The sequence below is a fragment of the Solanum stenotomum genome, chromosome 10, assembly GCF_019186545.1.
Source record: "Solanum stenotomum isolate F172 chromosome 10, ASM1918654v1, whole genome shotgun sequence".
In the NCBI taxonomy this organism is placed as follows: Eukaryota; Viridiplantae; Streptophyta; class Magnoliopsida; order Solanales; family Solanaceae; genus Solanum; species Solanum stenotomum.
Genome location: NC_064291.1, coordinates 4,188,411 through 4,209,932, shown reverse-complemented (window position 1 = coordinate 4,209,932; position 21,522 = coordinate 4,188,411). Strand labels below are relative to the sequence as shown.

The 21,522-nt window shown below is 29.0% G+C and overlaps 1 protein-coding gene and 1 non-coding gene across 2 annotated transcripts; one reads left to right on the top strand and one right to left on the bottom strand.

The window, feature by feature from the left end:
* Positions 1 to 78: 78 nt before the first annotated feature.
* On the bottom strand, positions 79 to 2,059 carry LOC125841434 (trihelix transcription factor ASIL2-like). Its single transcript, XM_049520567.1, has one exon. It carries the CDS (start codon positions 1,692 to 1,694, stop codon positions 453 to 455), a length of 1,242 nt encoding a protein of 413 aa, XP_049376524.1. The 5' UTR covers positions 1,695 to 2,059; the 3' UTR covers positions 79 to 452.
* Positions 2,060 to 4,398: 2,339 nt separating this feature from the next.
* Positions 4,399 to 4,470, top strand: TRNAW-CCA (transfer RNA tryptophan (anticodon CCA)). Its single transcript has one exon. It is a non-coding gene; the product is annotated as a tRNA-Trp (tRNA).
* Positions 4,471 to 21,522: the final 17,052 nt, after the last annotated feature.

Sequence of the window (21,522 nt, the reverse complement as noted above, 5' to 3'; positions counted from 1 at the left end):
AGATGACTAAATAAAATAACCGAGCAAATTTAAGGGGCAGCATATGTATATTCAAGGCAAATACCAACAAAAGTAAAGTAGTCAACCAATTGATAAAAGGCAAAAGAGTTGTAACATTCTTTAAGAATCAGATCAAGATAAATCCCTCATCACTTCTCATAATCCTACTACAACACAATACTATATAAATAACAACTACTACTACTAAAACTAGTAGCTGTACACATTACTATATGCTACAGATTGCCTGGAAAATGCAAACAGATCTAAAAGACTAAAACTTTGATCAACTATGATGATCACACAAGTCAGAAATAGACAGCAAATGTAAAGCACAGACCATACAAATCAAGAATCATCGAAACGAGCGTACTCCAACTTGTTTGGGATTGAATTGTCGTCGTGTTGTCACTCCAAAAACAATGGAACTCAACACAAGGCCTTAGAGAGAGCTATGATTCAGGTGAAACAGTCTTCGCATTCTTGTTCTTGTGAACCTCACCTAAGACCTTCACGAATGCTTCCACAATCTGCTTCTGTGATTCGAGTATCATCTCGTTACGTTTCATCTCCATCTCCATTCTCATTTGCTCCACTTCCTTTGCCATTTCCATCTTCATTTTCTCCATTTTCATGAACCCTTCGCCTAATAACTTAATCGATAAAACCATCTCTTCCACCGGATCTCTCCCCCTCTTCATCCCTACACCACCTCCTCCCTTCTTCCCAAATTTCGACAAACCAGGACTAAACCTAGAATCAAGATTGGGTTGTTGTTCAACATTCCCACTATTATAACTTCTTCTTGAGCTGGAAACACCCATATTCCTAATATGGAAACCATCATTAGCATTACTTCCATTATATTCACTTCCTTCATCACAATCAAAACTAGGATTCATTACAAAATTCCCCCCACCTTTAATTCCTCCTTGATCAAATCCATTTACATCTCCAATAATCCTCCCTGTTCGCTTTGCTTTCATTGAAATTCCATTTTTCATCCTATACCCACTTGAAAACTCAAGATCATGTGGATGTTCTTGTTTGCTAGGTCCCATATCCATGTATGAACAATACCCATTTGGAATCCTAGTAGCAAAGTTAATCTTTTCGGATTTTGTCGCAGCTAAAGCATGATTAAACATGAAATTTGGGGGTGAAGCTATACCATTCTTTTGATTGATCTTCAATTTCAATAAATTCTGATCAATCATTGTTTTTAAAGCATAACCATCACCAGAAACAGCAGTAACCGTTTGTTGTTTCTCGGCGATTTGTTGATTATTAGATCTGATTGCTGCAACAGTAGTACCATTTTCCATGGCGTCCATGTTATCAAAGAAGAACCAAGATGAGAAAAACCTACCGGTCGGGCAGGAAAGGGATCTCTGCTTCTCAGCACGGTAGCGTTGCCGGAGTTTTTCCATTTTGTGTCGGCACTGAGCTGATGTTTTCGCCGGAGAAGCATCTGGGCAGCGGCTGGTCACGGTAGCTGCCACCGCATCCCAGTCAGCCGTCCGTAGGTACCCACGGCGGAGCGCGTACCATCGTTCACGGTAGGCTTCAATAAGAGCTAAAGTCTCTTCTTGGGTCCAACACGGCGGTGGAAATCTCCTCGCCGGCGGCGGTGGCTTTTCCTCCGGGACGGCATCTTCTGCTACTACGACGGTAGAATCAACGTTAGACGACATCGTTAAATGGAGTGTGTGTGGTTTTGTTTATAGCAAATTGAGTGGCTTTTAAATAAAAGGGTGGAGGAATGGGTAGTACTAGAGTGGTGCAAGATAGCAAAGGTGGTGGGGTGGTGGAGATTGTTATTGTATTGATGATGTTGAGTGAAATATAAAAGTAGAGGAAAATAGGGTGGTGAGTGGTGATGGTGGGTGGGGAATGGGTGAGTAGTGCTAGAGAGGTGCAAGATAGCATAGGTGGTGGGGTTGGTTGAGGTTGTTGTATGATTGATGTTGAGACATAAAGGGTGGTGTGAATGGTAGGGGTTGGGGGGATAGGTTAGAGGCGCAAGATAGCAAATGTGATGAGGTGGTGGAGGTTGTATTATGATGATGATGATGATGTTGAGGGAGATACAAAATGAGTAGGAAAATAAGGTGGGTAATGGGTAGTGTTAGAGAGGCTCAAGATAGCAAAGGTGGTAGGGTGGTTGATGTTGAGACATAATAGATGGTGTGAATAATGGGTAAATAATCTTTTGATTAACCTAACGTCTTTTGAAGATCAAGATTGATAAGGGATAGTATAAAAATATTCACATGTTATACATCCACTGATGAATAAAGATGAGGTGGTAGAGGTTAATGTATGATGATGTTGAATGAGTAGGAAAATAAGGTGGGGAAATGGGTAGTGCTAGAGAGGCGCAAGATAGCAAAAGTTAAGGGGTGGTTGAGGTTGTTGTACTTGTATGATGATGATGTTGAGACGTGGGGGGGGGGGGGGGGGGGNAAGATAGCAAATGTGATGAGGTGGTAGTGGTGAAGGTTGAGGTAGTTGAATGATGATGTTGAGAGGTAGGGGGGTGGACATTGAATTTTGGCAAGTTGTTTGCTTAATAGTGGGTGGGGAGATTATGATGAATGATGACACACAAAAGGATAAGGGGGAGAGATAGTCTCTTTGATAATGCTAACATGCACATCCTACACCTACTCCACTAATCCACCACCACCACCCCTACTCACTTTTCTAGATATTTTAGTGACCCAGCCCCACCTTACCCCTACCCCTAGTGGTTTGAGGGGGTAGGGGTCTAGCAATTGTTGTGTGTCATTAAAAACAGGCCCATGAGGCCATGACAGATAGCTTAGTGAAATGTCCAATATCACTCTAGTATATGATAGTATGGTGGGCAAATGAAGGTACCAACCAATAAGATGGGTGGCTTCATTGACCAAAATTTCCCACATCTCATAATTCATTGTGTCCACACCTACTCCACCACTTCACCACCATTACACTTCACCACATCATATGCTACTTTTAAGTGGTGAAATAAGAAAAAATATACTAATTTAGAGTTTTCGAGTTTGAATTTTGAAAATAATAAATTATAATAGTAAATGCTTATTTATAAAGAAATTCAAACATAAATACGTAACGTTGAGTGGAAAAAACAAGTTGAAGTAGAGGACGATCGAAGAAATAATGAATGGAAGTGATGGACAAGATATAACATATTTTGATTTTATTGAGAATATGACTTTAGATAAGGGAGTTTGGAGATCCTAAATTAAAATAGAAGTTTAGCTAATAGTTGAGCATTCTCTCGCTCCGCTACGAAATAAGTTTGGTGGTCATACTTGGACTTTCCTTTATATTAGTAATATTAGCATTATTCTCGTAGTTTCTGATTTTGAATTTTGGCTATTATTGGTTTTTTTTGTGCTTTGATTATTCCATTATTTTGTTGTCGTTATTGTTCTTTTTCCTATTTGTTATGTAATAGTCTTCATTTCACATTATCTTGTTGTTGTTATTTTTTCATGTATATATCCCAATTTTCAACTGTTTGACAGACTTTATATAAGTTGAGGGTCTATCAAAACAACGTTTTTATTTCTACGAGATAGAAGTAAGATATGTGTATGGTGTGTCCTCCTTGGACCTCACTAACGAAATTACATTAAATATGTTGTTAAAAAAGTGGAAGTTCTATAACTAAAATATTATTTTTAAAATGTATTTTTTTAGAAAAAGAAGAAAACAAATTAATCTCCACATGGACCTTACTTGCAATTCGATGAAAACCGAAATGAATACGATTTTTCTATTTTTTATAGGAAATTTTTAATTAGAAATTTTCAGATTTGAATTTTATGAGTAAACAATTTATTTATTAAAAAGTGTTTTCTCCTTAAATGACTCTAATTTAATCCGAATCAGTATGACTACGTGAATCGAATGAAATAAAAAACAAAATAATGGTGTGGAAACAGTGTCAGATTGATTTTATTAACAAACAAGTTCAAGAATGAACAATATTTCATGAATGAAACACCACACCTAATTTCATAGGCTTTCTTTAAAAAAAAAAAACAATTTTGGTATAAGAGATTTATTAATCTGATTAATTTAAATTTATATCGTAATCAGGTAAAATACTTTCTATTAAGAAATTTAACTTACAGTCACAAGATTGCTTTTAAATATATCTTTTTGAGTTTATCAACTTTTACTATCAAAATATTCATTTTTGGATGCTATCAAATATGTTTAGTTTAAATTTAAAGAGATATACTTTTATTTTAAATTATGGGATTTCTCTAATTTTCTAACATTGGTTTGATAGTTTATTTAAATTTGACTTTAAATAAAACACATCAAATGATTTTGTAAGATTTCATAAAGAATCAAATTAGTGAAGTAGGTGTCACCAACGGATCCGTGGCGCAATGGTAGCGCGTCTGACTCCAGATCAGAAGGTTGCGTGTTCGATTCACGTCGGGTTCAATCCCCCGGTTTAGTGGATCCTTCTTTTTATTTTTATTTTTTTAATTTTGAAATTAACTATCCTATAAGTGAAAGTGAGATTAAATTTTTGAAATTAACTATCCTATAAGTGAAAGTGAGATTAAATTTTTTTAATTTTGAAATTAACAATCTTAAAAGTGAGATTAATATGTATTAAGAGAGGTAGTTCAAGTATCTTGAATATATAATCTTAGAACATTAGGAGATTAATGTTTATAAATTTAAATTTTGAAATTGACTATCCTATAAGTGAAAGTGAGATTAATACACAAGTTATATTTAAGAGAGGTAGTTCAAGTATCGTGAGTTATAATCTTAGAACATAAGGAGATTAATGAATTATTGGAGGCTTGCGTCGGGATATTGTGTGATAAGAATGTGTCACCAAGGTTTAAAGATAAGTTCTATAGAGTGGTGATTAGATCTACTTTGATGTATAATTAGAGTGTTGTCAAATCAAGAACGCACATGCATATTTAGAAGATAAAGAGGGTAGAAGAAATGAGAATGTTCATATGGGTGTGTGAGCCTATTAGGAAAGATCATAGGATTACGAACAAAGTTATACATGACAAGGTGGAAGTGGTCTTTGTGACATTGTCTTTCTACAATAATGGTATGGATTTGGTTGATGATCGGAGATTACAAAAGTATATCGACCGTCTATGATAATCAATGTTACCATTAATTACCATAGATGTCCAACCAGACAAGATAAAAAAAGTGAGACTCAAATAGTTCGGGCGTGCGAAGAGAGGATAAGGATCCATCAATATGGAGATGTAAGAGGTTGACTATAAGCCTATAACAAATTCGAAGAGAGATAGAGGTAGACCAAAAAAGAACTACGAAGAGGTGATCGATTAGATAAGACATGACACATCTTTAACTTACCGAGGACATGACCCTAAATAAAAATATTTAGAGGTCGAGAATTAGGATAGAATGATACAAGTAGTTGAGTGTTATCGTATTTTTATTTGGAAAAGACAAGGGCTAGGGCTAGAGCTAGGGTCCTCTTCTCATCTTCTCCTTATTTAGTAGCATTATTTAGTATTCACGAGTATCTTACTCTTCATTTTTATTATTACCTTTTGCTTCATTATATATATATATCCCCATCACATATGAGTTGTCACTCGAGCATAATTTTCTCAAAAATACCTATTGAAGTTTAAAATGGAAATTTCAACTAGGTCCCCAAAACTTTGTCCTACTTTCACTTGATGTGATCCAAAGGCTTGTCATATGATATTCCAATTATTTGAGTTCCAATATTGACTTCCAAGTACAATGTAAAATCAATAACTTTTGTCCATTTCTCATATTTTCATTTGTTAACAGCACATCATTATAATTAGGGAAAACGGTCTGAAATATATTTGAACTATGACCGAAATTGTTGTAACGATACCGAACTTTGGAAAGGACCTTTTATCCCCTGTACTATTAAATAGTGTATTTTAAAGGTATATAAGTGTCCACGTGGACATCATAAATATTGCATCATTATAAAAAGTAACTTGTCCACGTGGACACATATATACCATTAAAATACACTATTAAATAGTGTAGGGGGTAAAAGGTCCTCCATAAAGTTTGATATCGTAACAACAATTTTTTAGACCCTTTTCTCTTATAATTATCATGAGTAGTAGATTGGATTTTTCATGCTAAACACACAACACATTCATTTACTATAAAAATTGTTTTCTTGGACAATTAAATTTATCACCTAAGTTAAAACCACAAGCATAGCCATTAACAAAGCTCATGATTTTTCCTATTTTGCACTTTCCACACTCTATTCCACAACCATAGATGTCTAACATCTACCTTTTTTTTTTTTTTTATAGTTGGATTCAATCTTATAAGTTGATCATGTAAAAGAATATTTATATTATCAAATCATGTAATTGCTAAAAAAAAAAAGTAGGGAATCAGAATACTCTTTGTCAAAAAACTATATTACATGGATCAAATTTAATTTTACGTAAATATATCAAATATTAAATTCGATTAATTTCATGGGTTTACCTTGTAATATTTTGAATAACTTGTCCTTTCAAAGATGGTGGGCCAACACTAGGAGCGGCGTGCCAAACACTTTGTAGGACATAACATGTTTCTAATGTTACTTTTATTTCTGTTTTTAATAAATTTTTAAAAAAATTTATGAGAGGATACTTTTTTGTTTTAATTTATTTGTTTGATTTTAACTTAACGTCAAATTTAAAAATTTAAGAAAACTAAATACTCCTAAGACTTTTGAATATTTGAGTACGCATATCTAATCATCTCTCTAAAATACGTACTTTCTAATTCTACAAACTTATATATTCTTTCTTTAATGTATTCAATTTATTCCTATCTCTTTTGTTTTTAATCCTGAATTTCCTTTCCTTTCCAAGTCAATCAATCGACTTCTTAGTTAACTATGAAACAATGTTAAACAAGAGTGTGTTTCTAATTTTTGAATATGTGGTAGAAATAAATTAGTTAAGAATTACAATACTGATTTGCTTATAGCTAAAAAAAATTCATCGCTAAATAAGATTAACAAAAAATTTCCACCGCTAAATTCTATTTATTTTAATAATGATTTTCGAACCAAAATGTCACAAAATTCAATTAAAAGAAGAGAAAATTACGCGTATAAGCAAATATATACTAGTTAATTAGTTAACGTAGCTATAGTTTGCGTTAATTACAATTCGCGACCTACTTTAAGCTATAATTACGCGGCTCAGCTTTTTAGTTTTGTATAATTCACACATTTGTATAATTTGGAATTTGTATAACTTTTGTATAATTCAAAATTTGTATAATATAATTTGTATAAATGCTTACACTTCTGATGTTTGTAATTGTTTAAATTCTTTATTTCGAGTTTATACAAAAATAACTGAATTATACAAACAAACCTGCAGAATTATACAAATCCGCAAATTATTCAAACGAGGCAGCTTAAACTGTAGATACAGTGTAGCTACAGCCCATAAATATGTAAATTATAGCTATAAAGTAAAATTGAGTTTATTATAGTGGTTATTTGCAAAAGTTCCCCGTAAAAGAAAGTAAACCCAAAGCATGACTTATCACATGGATTATTTCTATGTCGATCGTGGGCCTTTATTTTGGAGTAATTGGGCTGTTACTTGTTGGGTTAAGATTGAACGTGAAGCCCAGATCTTAATCTGTTTTCTTATTTTAATTTTGCATATTCTTTGACTTGAGATTAATTGGCCTATAAAACATTAAGGGATAATTACCTTTTGGGGGTGTCCTAAAAAATACGGAAAATGTATATTTTGGAAAAATTACCTAAATATACATTTTATTTTATCAGAATCTTTAAAATTCCCTGCTATTTAAAAAACTTCAAAGATCCCCTCTCGGACACATTACTCCCCTCTCATTGATACATCCATATCCTCCTCTTGGATACATCCCTCCCCTATGTATTTGGATGACCTATCCCCTCTCTGATACATCCCTCACTTCTCGGATGCATCCCTCCCCTATGTATCCAGATGTCTGCTGACGTATTCGGAAGTCTAGTGATGTATGCGAAATTCATAAAAAAAAAATTATAATATTAAAAAGAATATGAAAATAATGTAAGTAACTCTTAGTACTATGAGATTTATATAAATTATACATATATTTTTCATATTTTAACTGCTGCCCGTGATTAATGTTTGATGACTGGGCCAAAATGAAAAAGGCCCAAGCATTAACTTATGGCCCAAGCCCATTGACTCATAAATAAATAAGGGCAAATTACAAAAACCACATACTTTTAAGGTAAAATTACAATATATCCCTTAAAAGTTTGTAATTACAGAAATTCCTCAAACGGATACAATAATATAAGCACTGATACATTAATCTGATGCGCGAGATACATTAATTGTTAAGTAAGATACATTGCATTTTATACATAATACACTAATCTGATGCGCGAGATACAATAATATAAACGTTGATACATTAATCTGATGCGCGAGATACACTAGATGATACACTAATTTGATGATCGAGATACAATAATATAAGTGTTGATACATTAATCTGATGCGCGAGATACACTAATCTGATGCACGAAAATAAGGGATTTTAGATATTTGTAAAACTTATAGGGGATAATAATAATAAGTAAACTAAAAGGTGGGATTTCTGTAATTTTTTCGATAAATAATGTATCACGTAAATTGAGATAACTAGAACAATTTTTAGCCTACCACCTTTCCCTTTTAATTTTCGGTAAAATTCTAGAATATGAGGTTGGGTTTGGTACGTAAGGAAAGAAAATAGAAATATTTTTCATATTATATTGGTCAAAACATTATTCTACATATTTTTTTAGAAGAATAACTTTTTTATGAAAGTAAGAAACAAGTATAATACTCCCTATGTTTCAATTTATGTGGCACTTTTCGTTTTTCGAGAGTCAAACAGTTTAAGTTTGACCGGAAATTTGTGCATAGAATCTTCAAATAAATTTTAAAATGAAATTTATATATTTGTAAACTACGTAAAAAGTACTATAATTCACAATAATTTATAATTCAAAATGTTTAAAAAAATCTATGAAAAATTTACGGTCAAAGATAGATTTGTTTGAACCTCAAAATTCGAAAAGTGCCACATAAAATGGGACGGAGGGAGTAAGTAATATTTCATGATGTTGTCTCCCGGCCCTCCAACAACTCACCCACCCTTTCGCCCTTCATATCTCATCCTCACAATATTTTNAATTACATAAATTACATACTTTTAAGGTAAAATTACAATATATCCCTTAAAAGATTGTAATTACAGAAATTCCTCAAACGGATACAATAATATAAGCGCTGATACATTAATCTGATGCGCGAGATACATTAATTGTTAAGTAAGATACATTACATTTTATACATGATACACTAATATGATGTACATTTTATACATGATACACTAATCTGATGTGCGAGATACAATAATATAAACGCTGATACATTAATCTGATGCGCGAGATACACTACATGATACACTAATCTAATGAGCGAGATACAATAATATAAGCGCTGATACATTAATCTGATGCGCGAAAATGAGGGATTTTGGAGATTTGTAAAACTTATAGGGGATAATGGTAATAAGTAAACTAAAATGTGAGATTTTTGTAATTTTTACAATAAATAATGTATCATGTAAATTGAGATAACTAGAACAATTTTTAGCCTACCACCTTTCCCTTTTAATTTTTGGTAAAATTCTAGAATATGAGGTTGTGTTTGGTACGTAAGGAAAGAAAATAGAAATATTTTTCATATTATATTAGTCAAAACATTATTCTACATATTTTTTTAGAAAAATAACTTTTTTATGAAAGTAAGAAACAAGTATAATACTCCCTCTGTCCCAATTTATGTGGCACTTTTCATTTTTCGAGAGTCAAACAGTTTAAGTTTGACCGGGCATTTGCGCATAGAATCTTCAATTTTTTAAAAAATGAAATTTATATATTTGTAAACTACGTAAAAAGTACTATAATTCACAATAATTTATAATTCAAAATGTTTAAAAAAATCTATGAAAAATTTACGGTAAAAGATAGATTTGTTTGAACCTCAAAATCCGAAAAGTGCCACATAAAATGGGACGGAGGGAGTAAGTAATATTTCATGATGTTGTCTCCCGGCCCTCCAACAACTCACCCACCCTTTCGCCCTTCATATCTCATCCTCACAATATTTTTTCATAAAATTCTATATAAAAATATTTATTGAATCGATAATATATTTTTACTTGCTTATTAACTATCAGGAAAAATAAAAATAAGAAATTACTCATTCTTATTATTTATACATATATATGTTAAATAAATACTTTATATTTATTTGAAATCTGATTATATTCGAATTTGTGTAAAAGTAGCTTTTTGTTGAGAACTTTTACATCGTTCATTTGCTCATTTTATTTGAACATGTTCATTTTGTTGACCATAAGCTTTTGAAGTCATTAGAAGAATCAAAATATACCTATCTCTCTCTCTCTCTCTCTCTATATATATATAAGACCAACATTAGACTTTAATTAACCGTTTGTTTTGACCAAATTCAAGATCGTTGGGTGGCTGTTAGAATACGTGTCTGTTTTTTTTTTTTTTTTTTTTTTTTTTTTNTTTTTTTGTATATTTGAAAGTCAAAAGGTATAAAAATCTTCGGTTGAATAGATATAGTTAGTTTTTGTTTTTCAATTTAGGAGGAGAAAATAAAGATTATGTGTTTATATAACACTCAAATCAATTTTATAGTAATTGTATTTAGACTCAAATATATATAAACAAACATGAAGTTAAGGGTCAAAACTCAAAAATTAAATATGTTAGCTATACAATTTTCTGATTTCATATTTGAATTGTTAGATGTGTGAATTTTTAACTTGAACTATCACAAAATGCTTATCAAACCGTATTTGAACTATCAGTTATTTACTTATTCTATTGAAATAATGATGATATTTCATGTAAGAAAGTGAACTAACAGTTCAGATGTTATTCAATAAATATTTAATGATAATTCAGTTAGAAAATTCACACCTGCTAATTAGATATGAAACTCAAAATATCGAAATACTTTTAAGTATTTTTTTTTACCTTTCACTATAAATGCAATATACTTTAATTTAGTCCACCAAATAGTCTCAACATTAATTCCTCATTAACATTAGCACGATAGTCTGAATAAACAAAAATTATTGATTTTACATGAATTTATTATGGAACTTCTAGATTCGCCTTTGAAAATAAGATAGGTGTCATCTCCTCCTATCCTCTCCGTGTGAAAAAGAAAGCATAATAAAATTCATCAATAATAAATTGCCACGTTGATAGAAAAGAAAAAGTATCTATACAACTATTTACATCTTTCCTTTAATTATTTTAATCGTAAAATAAAACTATTTAAATGTCCCAACTCAAAAAAGTGTACTCGTGGATGTTTCTTGTAACGTTTGTTTACCTAAATTTTATTTAAGTTATTTTTTAAAATATTACCAATTCAATTGATATTGATATTATCCAAAAATAGATTTTCAAGAAAGTCGCTCCGATCTATAAAAAAAATTGTATGCATTTCACGACTTTCTTATGTTTAGATAAATGAATTAATCAACTCATCTTGCCCATCATTGAGGTTAAGCAAAATGATAGAAGATGAAGAAGTAATTATCCAATTTGATTGATTAAATATGAGTTGTATAACTGATAATTTAAAAATACATCAGATTAATATGGATATTATCCACTAAAAGTCTAAAAATAGATATTCAGATGGATAATATAGATATTCGTATTAGGGGTGTGCAAAAACCGATTTAACCAATAAACCGAACCAAAAAAAACACTATTGGTTTATTGATATTGGGTTATTGGGCTAACGGTTTTGCAAAAAAAATTATTGGGTTATTGGTTCGGTTTCCGGTTTTATAATTTTTGTTAATGGTTAAACCGATAACCCAATAAGACTATACTAAATTTACTAGTCTTTTTGTTAATGGTTAAACGATTGTTACTTTCACACTTTTTGTTAATGGTTAAACGATTATTACTTTCACACTTTTTCCTTTGAATGTGTCTAGTGTCTAAACTTGCAAGAAAAATGATTGTTACTTTTATGATTATTACTTTCATGCCAAATGTTGGAAAAATCATATGGTATTTTCTTATTGGTTAAACCGAAAACCGAACCGTTAAGTACCATAAACCGATTAACCAAAAACCGATAAGAAATATGTTATTGGTTTGGTTATCGGTTTGAAGTATTTACAAACCGAAAACCGATAAACCGAACCAATAACACCTAAAACCGAACCGAACCGATCGATGCGCACCCCTAATTCGTATTATCAAGAGTTAATTAATAGTAAAACATATCTAAAGTATTTTTTTCGTGAATTTTATATTTTAACTATTCGTTATTTTCTTTACTTATCTAACTTGTCACTTTCTTTGTATTAAAACATATCTCAATACTGAATTAGATTAAAAAATTGTTTCCAATCGATAACATATATACACATATAGTCCAACTTATTATTGAGGTGTAAATCGAGTCAAAAAGTTATACAAATGCATTCACATGTGAAGATAAAAACCTAACTTTACTCGAAACAGAATGGTAAAGAACATGTGATTGTTCTTCTTCTATGAAATTTTCGAATGCCTAAAATAGAATTAATGAGACTTCAATAAAATTATATTTTTTTTTCAAAGATTAATAATCAAATTTGGAGGTGGCAAATATAACATAAAAAATATTATTTTTTATTAGAAGTCTTCTAATTTGAATTTTAATAATTGAATCGCCTTTGTTGAGGATTATTAGTGTGATTCTTTTATATGAATTTGAATAAGTTAGATTCATTTTAGCTTAAATAATTTTTAGACAAACATTCATTTGTTAATCTAATTTTAATCCATTCAAATTTAACTTAAACCATAAACGACCACTACATAAAAATGCATTGTTTTACTATGCATTCAAATATGAGACATATAAAACCTACTTTTACTACCTACTAATGAGTTTTCTCCAATTTCTTTAGTAATGGGAAAAGACATGTGATTCCTTTTGTTATGTCGTTTCATTTCAATTTGTTTAACTTATTTTAATATGACATTTTAAAGAAATCTAATTTTTGAATGTACCAGTATATTTTTTAGTTTTATAATTTTAAATATGTCACGTAGAAAATTAAAATTAAAAAATAATTTCAAAAAATTGAAAGAATCATTTTTTAAGAATAGATTAAAAAAAAAAATTAGTCAAACAAATTAAAACGAGTACAATATAACTGTCTAAAGAAGGAAAAGACTCCATATTCATATTTCCTTAATTAAGGATATATCACAATTCACAAGCAATATTTTCTATGTTAGAGGTGACAAAGCACATAGAAGAATTATTGACAAAATACTTTAACTATTATTAGCTAGATAGACATCGGATAAAATGCATTATATATATATATACCTAACTAATAGTGTCTCTATATATTTTATTTATAATAATTACACTGAATATATGTTATTTATTGATGTTAAGCATTTAAATTATTTTTTTTTGCATTATCAATATAATTTAACATGTTGTAACTACGAGTCGTTGCCTTCTTTATTCTTTTGGTAATCAATTGCGACCTATTATATATTAGCAGTCACATATAATTAGAGGCGAACCTATGTGTATGACAAGGGTCATCAAACCCCATTAACCACGAAAAAAGTTGGGTAACTACACTTGTTCATATAGGGTGCGAGCAGAACATATATAATTGTACTTAGTATTCAGATTTAGATTCGATTTCCACTCCAATTTTCGCACACAAAAAATCCAACATTTTGTAGTCATAGATATAACTCCTTTGCTATTTTAAAATCTTGAGTTCGTCGCTGACTCTAATGAAAATCAATCTATTTTAAATATTATCATTCTTAATTTCATACTCTAAGTTCGTTTTTACAATCTATAAGTAATTTAAAATTATTTTGTTTATACCGTCTATATATAAAAAATAAACTCATATAAAAATATGCTAAATAATACTCACAGAAATTGCATGGAAATGAATATATGGTCATGGTCAATTTTTGGAATTATTTGGAAGAGTCAAGATGCATGTTTTACAAATGCATATTCACATGTGAACACAAAATAATCTACTACTCCCTCCGTCCCTATTTACTTGTCCATATTTCCTTTTTTGGTTGTCCCTATTCAGTTGTCCATTTTGACAAATCAAGAAAGGACAACAAATTTTTTTCAATTATACCCTTATTTACACTTCTTGAAAATTGTAAAAGTGTATATTGTTTCCCTCCAATTTATTTCACTTTAATTCAAATAAGTGGTTGTAATTTTGAAGTGAAAAGTTGGCATAAGGGTAAAATTGTAACTTCACTGTGCTAATCATTGTTGCCTTAACCTGTGTGTCATTTCTAAAGTGGACAACTAAAAAGGGACGGAGGGAGTAGTTACTTTATTCCAACAACAATGAAAGGACATATCATTGTACTAGGATCAATCAAAAATAATATTTTTATTTCATAAAAATATAAAGAAAATTTATGTATATTTTATTTTTTTCAGACCTCATTCAATTATAAATTCGATCTATTTTAATATGTTCGATTTAGTTCATCTAAAAATCGTGTAAAGTTGAGTAACACATGTAACTTAAACTAATTCATATTAAGGACAATTGTTAGATAGCAATTGAATAATAGAGTGAAAATTCCTACCTATATATGGACTAAACATCAAATATTCCACGTGTCAAGAAGAGAAGAATTTAAATTTGATAAAATTTGTTATCTGAATTCGAAATTACGCCGTAATCTCAAACCGACAAAGGCATTTTATTTTCAAAGTACTCCTTAAAAAAAATCAGTAGGAAAATCCAAAAGAAAGTAAAGTGCATAAATCTAAAGCACATGGAATGATATAGTTGATTAACTATTAATTACTTTAATTTAAATTTTAAACGTAAAATTCTAGAACATTACCATGAAATCAAATGTCATAAAGTTTTACTTGTAAAATTTGAGTATAATTTGAAATTAGGAAAATAGTTATATACTTTGAGCGAAATTAAAATTTAATTCAAAATATTCAACAGTTATCCTTATTTGAAATGTCTCGATATTGTTTATTTTTCAAATACAAGACCAAAATATTGTCAATGTGCATTATTCCTATAATTCTATAAATTTAAATTAGTCGAGCTAATATATTTCATATAACATTTTTTTTAATAAATAAGTAAAAAGAGAGAGCATATTTCGCCCGTTGAATTCGGACATGACTAATAAAAATCAAGCACACCAGCAGACATGCTAAAGAGACTGCTATAACCATAGTCAAAAGGTTTTACAAATCCACTCATGTGTAATGACGGAGTCAGTTACTAACATTTAACCTATATATGTACATCACATAGTTTTTGATATGCATCTAACTATTCTTCGCCTAAGATGGCTATGTCAATGAAAAACTCTACTTTATTATTATATCTACTCATTAAATATCAATAGCAGTAACATATTTAGTGTAATTTCACAGACGAAATTTGAGAAGAGTAAAATATTATGCTAACACCTTATTCTTACCTCGTAAAAGTAAGTGTTTTTGATAGAATCTTTGACTACGAAAATACCTACCAATTAATTTACTCCAATGAAAATGGTGAATGACTATGAAGTTTGTAATAAATTCCTAAAATATAATAAGACTTCAACATGATATTTTGAATAAATGCATTGTGTTTAATTTACCTAACTTATAGGTTGATCTTCAAGTAAATAGAAACATACATATCCTTTCAAACAGTTTCATCTATTAGATGAGTTAATCTTGCGTATATTTTAATATCTAATAATTTTCTAAACGTCAGCCAAAATCAAATCATGTCTAAACATCAATTTCATATATTAAAAAGTAAAACATTCAAAATATCTAACAATCGTCTATAACCTCAATCATAATCAATTCATGTCTAAACATCAATTTCATATATTAAGAAGAAAAATATTCAAAATATCTAACAATTGGACCACATCTATAGCTAGCTAGTTGCTAGGAATTTCCCAGTATCCTCTCTTGTCTCTTAAAGGTAATGCATGATTTGTCAAACTACTTGTAATAACGATCAACCTGTGTTGACCATGTCTATTTTTCACTTCTACGCGTATTATTAAATCTATCGTTATCTATAAATTTTAAGTTTTATGCACTAATGATATATACAATAACAATAATAATAAGATATATTCAGTCTATTTTCACAAGTTGGATTGGAGAAGATAGTGTGTACCAATTATCTTATACCTAGGTAAAAATGTTGTTTATAATAGACCTTCGACGATTCAAGCAAAACATATAAAAAAGTGTATAAAACGAATATATAGCAGCAAAAAAGATATGTTACTGTTGTAGTTATATTGATCTGTCTAGAGAATAACAACTACCACTTAAGTGGGATTCATCATATAAAACACAATCACTTATGTCGCTTCGTTTAAACTTGTATTATAAAAAAAATATTAATTTCTCTAATATTAGAATAAAATTAAATTATTGTTCCTCACATCACAAGATACATTATTAGTATAATCGCTAATCTATCTAGATTACGCCGTAATCTCAAACCGACAAAGGCATTTTGTTCTAAAAGTAATCATTAAAAAAAAATTATATTGCAAATCCAAATTAATTAAACTAATAAAAGTGCATAGAAGTTATTAGTGTTTTCCAAAGCCTTCAAACACAAGCATTAAAAAAGTTTAAAGAAGAACTAATTAGAAGAAACTAGGAAGATGATCACTATACTTAGTTGACTAATTAACAACTAAAATTATAATTTATAATATAGTAATTCTTAATGAGTTTATGTTTTGCGCACTGACAAATAAATATGTAGACTTAATTTTTTGTATCAAGTCTGATATGATAACTTTAAAAATAGGATCATAATTTATTATAATAGGTTAAATTAAATTCTTAGCAAATTATTTTTACCGTGTATATAAATTAAATCCATAATTTATAAAAATCACCCCATGCATTTCTTGAATTTGGACGTTGAATTTTATGGCTTTATGTCCTTTTTCTCCAACTGCCGACACATTATTGGACATTATTATTATGAATTATTATCCATTCAAGTTGACTTATATAGTTTTAAAAAAATGAACGAAATGAAATAATAAATTTATTTATTAAAATATTTCTTTGTCTATTGACATAGATTTTCCTTCTTGTGTTTGATTAGGACTCGATTAAATACAATTTTTTTCATTGCAGAGTTCATTTCTAAGGGCAGAACTTTTAATAATTTTTTTTTTCATTCTCAAGATCTCGAACTTAACGATTTTTTATTAGAAATGAAGAGCTTCGAATAAATCCCATCACAATTCATATAGATGTCTATTAAGTATTAATGTATTTTTCAAACAAAAGTTAGATTTGACTTTCACATAAACTAAAATATGAAGTCAAAATAATTGTTGTAATGCTTCTAGTAGTATAGGGTACCACTAGTCACTCTGTAGAATTTTTTCATGTAATTAATGTAAACTTAATTTTATATATCTATTATCATATCTACGAACATAATTGAGATAATGTTATTTACTGATTTGATTATTTTTTAAAAATAGTTGCCAGTTATATAAGAAAAAGTCAAATGAAAAAAGAAAAGAAAAGAAAATAATATATTTTCATTTTAAAATACCTAATTTCCCATATCAGATAAGTTGTATTTGTCTCCCTCAACACACGATCATTAAATATTTTAAATTAGTAAATTTAATTTAATTTAGAAAAAAAAAAAGAGTTATCGACTTTTCATCTTATTGAAAAGCCAACCATAAATTAATATTCGTAGAGAATAGCTTATGTACTTATAATTTTCAAAATGGATTTAATAAGAAGCCTACATGCTTATAATTTTCAAATTAAATTAAGTTATTTATTTGGATAATGTATAGATTTTTTTTTATACTAAGTATCATACTAGTTTAATACTTCCTCCGTTTATTTTTACTTTTTACTTGTCACTTTTGACATATCAAGAAAAAATAATTTTTTTTTTCCATGTTTATCTTTAGCATTAAATAATTTTTTTTCTAAATCATTTTCCAAGACATAATACCAAAAATCAATTAATAGGGATAGTGCGGTAAACTATCTATCTCAATAAGTATTTCCTTAACGGGTGTGTCAAGTCAAATAGTGACAAATAAAAATAAACGAATAAAATATATTATACGCATATTCTACGAGAAGAAAAAAATATAGCTATAAAATTTATCGTTAAACTATATCACTAGATACATAGCTAATATCTTTTTTATGATTCATCGTTAGATATAGAATTAACAATAGATTTTATTTGTTTAGTAACATAAGTTGTCCATTGCTAGTTTCTATTTTTTTGTAGTCATAAGTTATTACTCGATATTAATGAAGTTTAGTAATTAAGTGATATGATTGTGAAAAATAACTTTTATGTCGTAGTGCATAGGATTCATCTGTTTCGAATAAAATTTGATTTAGTCAAGAATTTATATTTTTAAACCACTTAATATTTTTCCACGTAGCCATGCATTAATACAAAAAATTAAACTAGTTTAATAATATGCTAATCCTTTCTTAATTAGAGATAATAAAATACTTTATTAATTAGACACTTTTAACAATGCTATGTTTCCAACAAATCAATTATATATATAGAACATGAAGTCTTGAAGGTATTTTAATAATCTATATAAGAGTGTAGTGGTTCAAATTAGAGACACTAATTAAATAATTGGTACTATTATATAATTTAATCATGGTATAATACAAAGAACTAATCACGATCCAAACAAAATTAGTATTTTATTTTTCTTCATAACTAATTAAATTAATTGGTATCATTCTATATATCTTTTAATTATGGTATGTCAAAGAACTAATCACGAACCAAACAAAATTAGTATTTTATTTTTCGTCATAACTAATTAAATTAATTGGTATCATTATATATATCTTTTATTTATGGTATGATACAAAATTAATCATTATCCAAACAAAATTGGTAGTATATTTTTTTTTTATCTATCATAATTAATGTTATTATTATTATTCTAAATCCTTAATTTTCTCTCTCCTATTTTGATAATCACAAACTTGAGATTTTTATTTATTTATTAATTAAGAAAAGAACAAAGGCATCATGGATAATGCACAAGTGTAAGAAGATTAAACAAGGGCATATGTACGTCTAATTTCTTAATTCTTTGACTTGTGGCATACATTTAACGAGAATATAAATAAATAAATAGTATCTAATTGAAAAATAACTTCAAAAGAAAAATATTGTTGTCGAGGATTAGAATACTTATAAAAATTTTGTAGGTAATTGAGTATTGTCGCACTTTATTATAAAGAGAGGTAGAGGAGCTTGCCTACTCCTCTCCGCTTCTCTGTATTATTAGTAGTCATGTGACTGACGTAGTCTTTTATTCTTCAATTTGTATTACCAATTAGCACCTTTTTTGCTTCAATTGATTTGCTTTTTGCTATTTTATTGTCATTATTTTTCTTGCCATATTGCTTCTAAAAACATTTCTTTTGAGCTAAAATTTTATCAAAAACTATCTCTCTATCACGTAAAGATCCTAAAATCAGTATACATCTTATTCTCTCGGACCTCACTTAGGAAATTATGTTAAACATTTTGTTATTGTAATTATTGTCCACTAGGTTGTTCCATTACGTACTCGATCAAACAAAACATGTGACTTGTTGGACTAATTGCTAGAATTATTAATTTACAATAGTGAAAATCATATTTAATTAATGATACCTTGATCACTTAATATTTAATCAAGAAAATTATCAAATTAAGTGTAGATTAATTCAAGGTAATTCACCGCCCTAGGGGAATATTCTACAGGATATTGATATTGTTCATTTACTTGGATTCTTTAGATGTACAAAAATCACATACACAAATCATTTGAGACATGTTTTCTTAATATTTAATTAATCAAGAAGACCATAGAATTAAGTGAAAATTAAGCGAATCTAGTTGACTTCCCTAGAGAGCATATTCCAAAGTGATATTGATGAGATTATTCCTTTATTATTAGGATAGTTGGAAGTATAAATGTAGTTAAGATCCAAATATTTAGGGTTCCTTTAAATATATGCGATATTGAATTTTGATTTGCAGTTGAATTTTTTTTTGGATATACAATTTGAATATTTTAAGTTGTATTTTTTCTCATAAACATGAAAATCTCACGAGTTGTGAAAACTATCAAAATTTCTTCGATTCTATATAATCTTACCAAATGACAACTGACAAACCATAATTCATAAACAAGATATGATCAGGATATCCTAAGGCGTCACACTAATTATAAATCACACATACTTAATTCCTTTTACAAATAAATTTTTGCGATTACAAATTTTAAAATATACAAAATTTTATGTAAGATCTATTAGTCAACAACAGTAGTAACTGATTTTTCTTTAATACTCTACAACCCTTTTGCATCATAAGACAATCTCTTCACACTAAACATGATATTTCTGTTACAGAATATAAACTTATGAGTCAAGTTTTATATTTTTTAAAAATTAAAATAATTTAGAACCTTAAATCTCAAGTCATATGTCCAAATACTAACCTGAAATTATGATTTTATATCGCACCTTCAAACGCATCAAGCTTAATATTTAATCAAGAAAATCATCGAATGAGTGAAGATTAATTAGTCAATCAAATTGACACCTCTCTAGGGGGAATGTACCGCAGGATATTGAGATTGTTCATTTACTATGATACTTTGAAAATGCAAAAATTACATAAGTATATAATGAAGAGGACTAGCGGATTAAGCGGAGATTAAATTAATCTAATTCTTTCGGGAGAATATTTCGAGAAAAAGTCAAAAATAATTACTTATCTTAAGATTAAAATTCAAAGTCATCCTTAAATTCTCACTTGAAGCAGTAATAGTCCCTCATGTTTGCAATATTGATACACTTTCGGTCCTTCCCCGAACTCTATGTGAGATAAGGGCATAAGACACTATTTTGGGCTTTTTCTCGAATATTCCACACAATATTGAACTTGTTCTTTTATTAATTAAAAAAATCATATATATATATAAAGTTATAATCATATTGGCATTGGTGCATAATCCTACATTTCTTAAATTGTATAATATGAGTATATATTTTTTCCTATTTTGGAGTAGAAAAATTAGTGGTGGATCCTTTATAGTTTAAAATTACTTTTGCATTATATATATATATAGCATATATTCTAAAGTATTTTTGCAAAAAAGTTTTAAATGGATTCTAGATAGACAAGGACATGTTGTGATACATATTTTAGGAATGTTATTATTGAAGATAGGGTCCATAATTTATTTTCTTTTTTAACTTATATAATCAACTTGGATATTCAATTTTACAATCTTATACA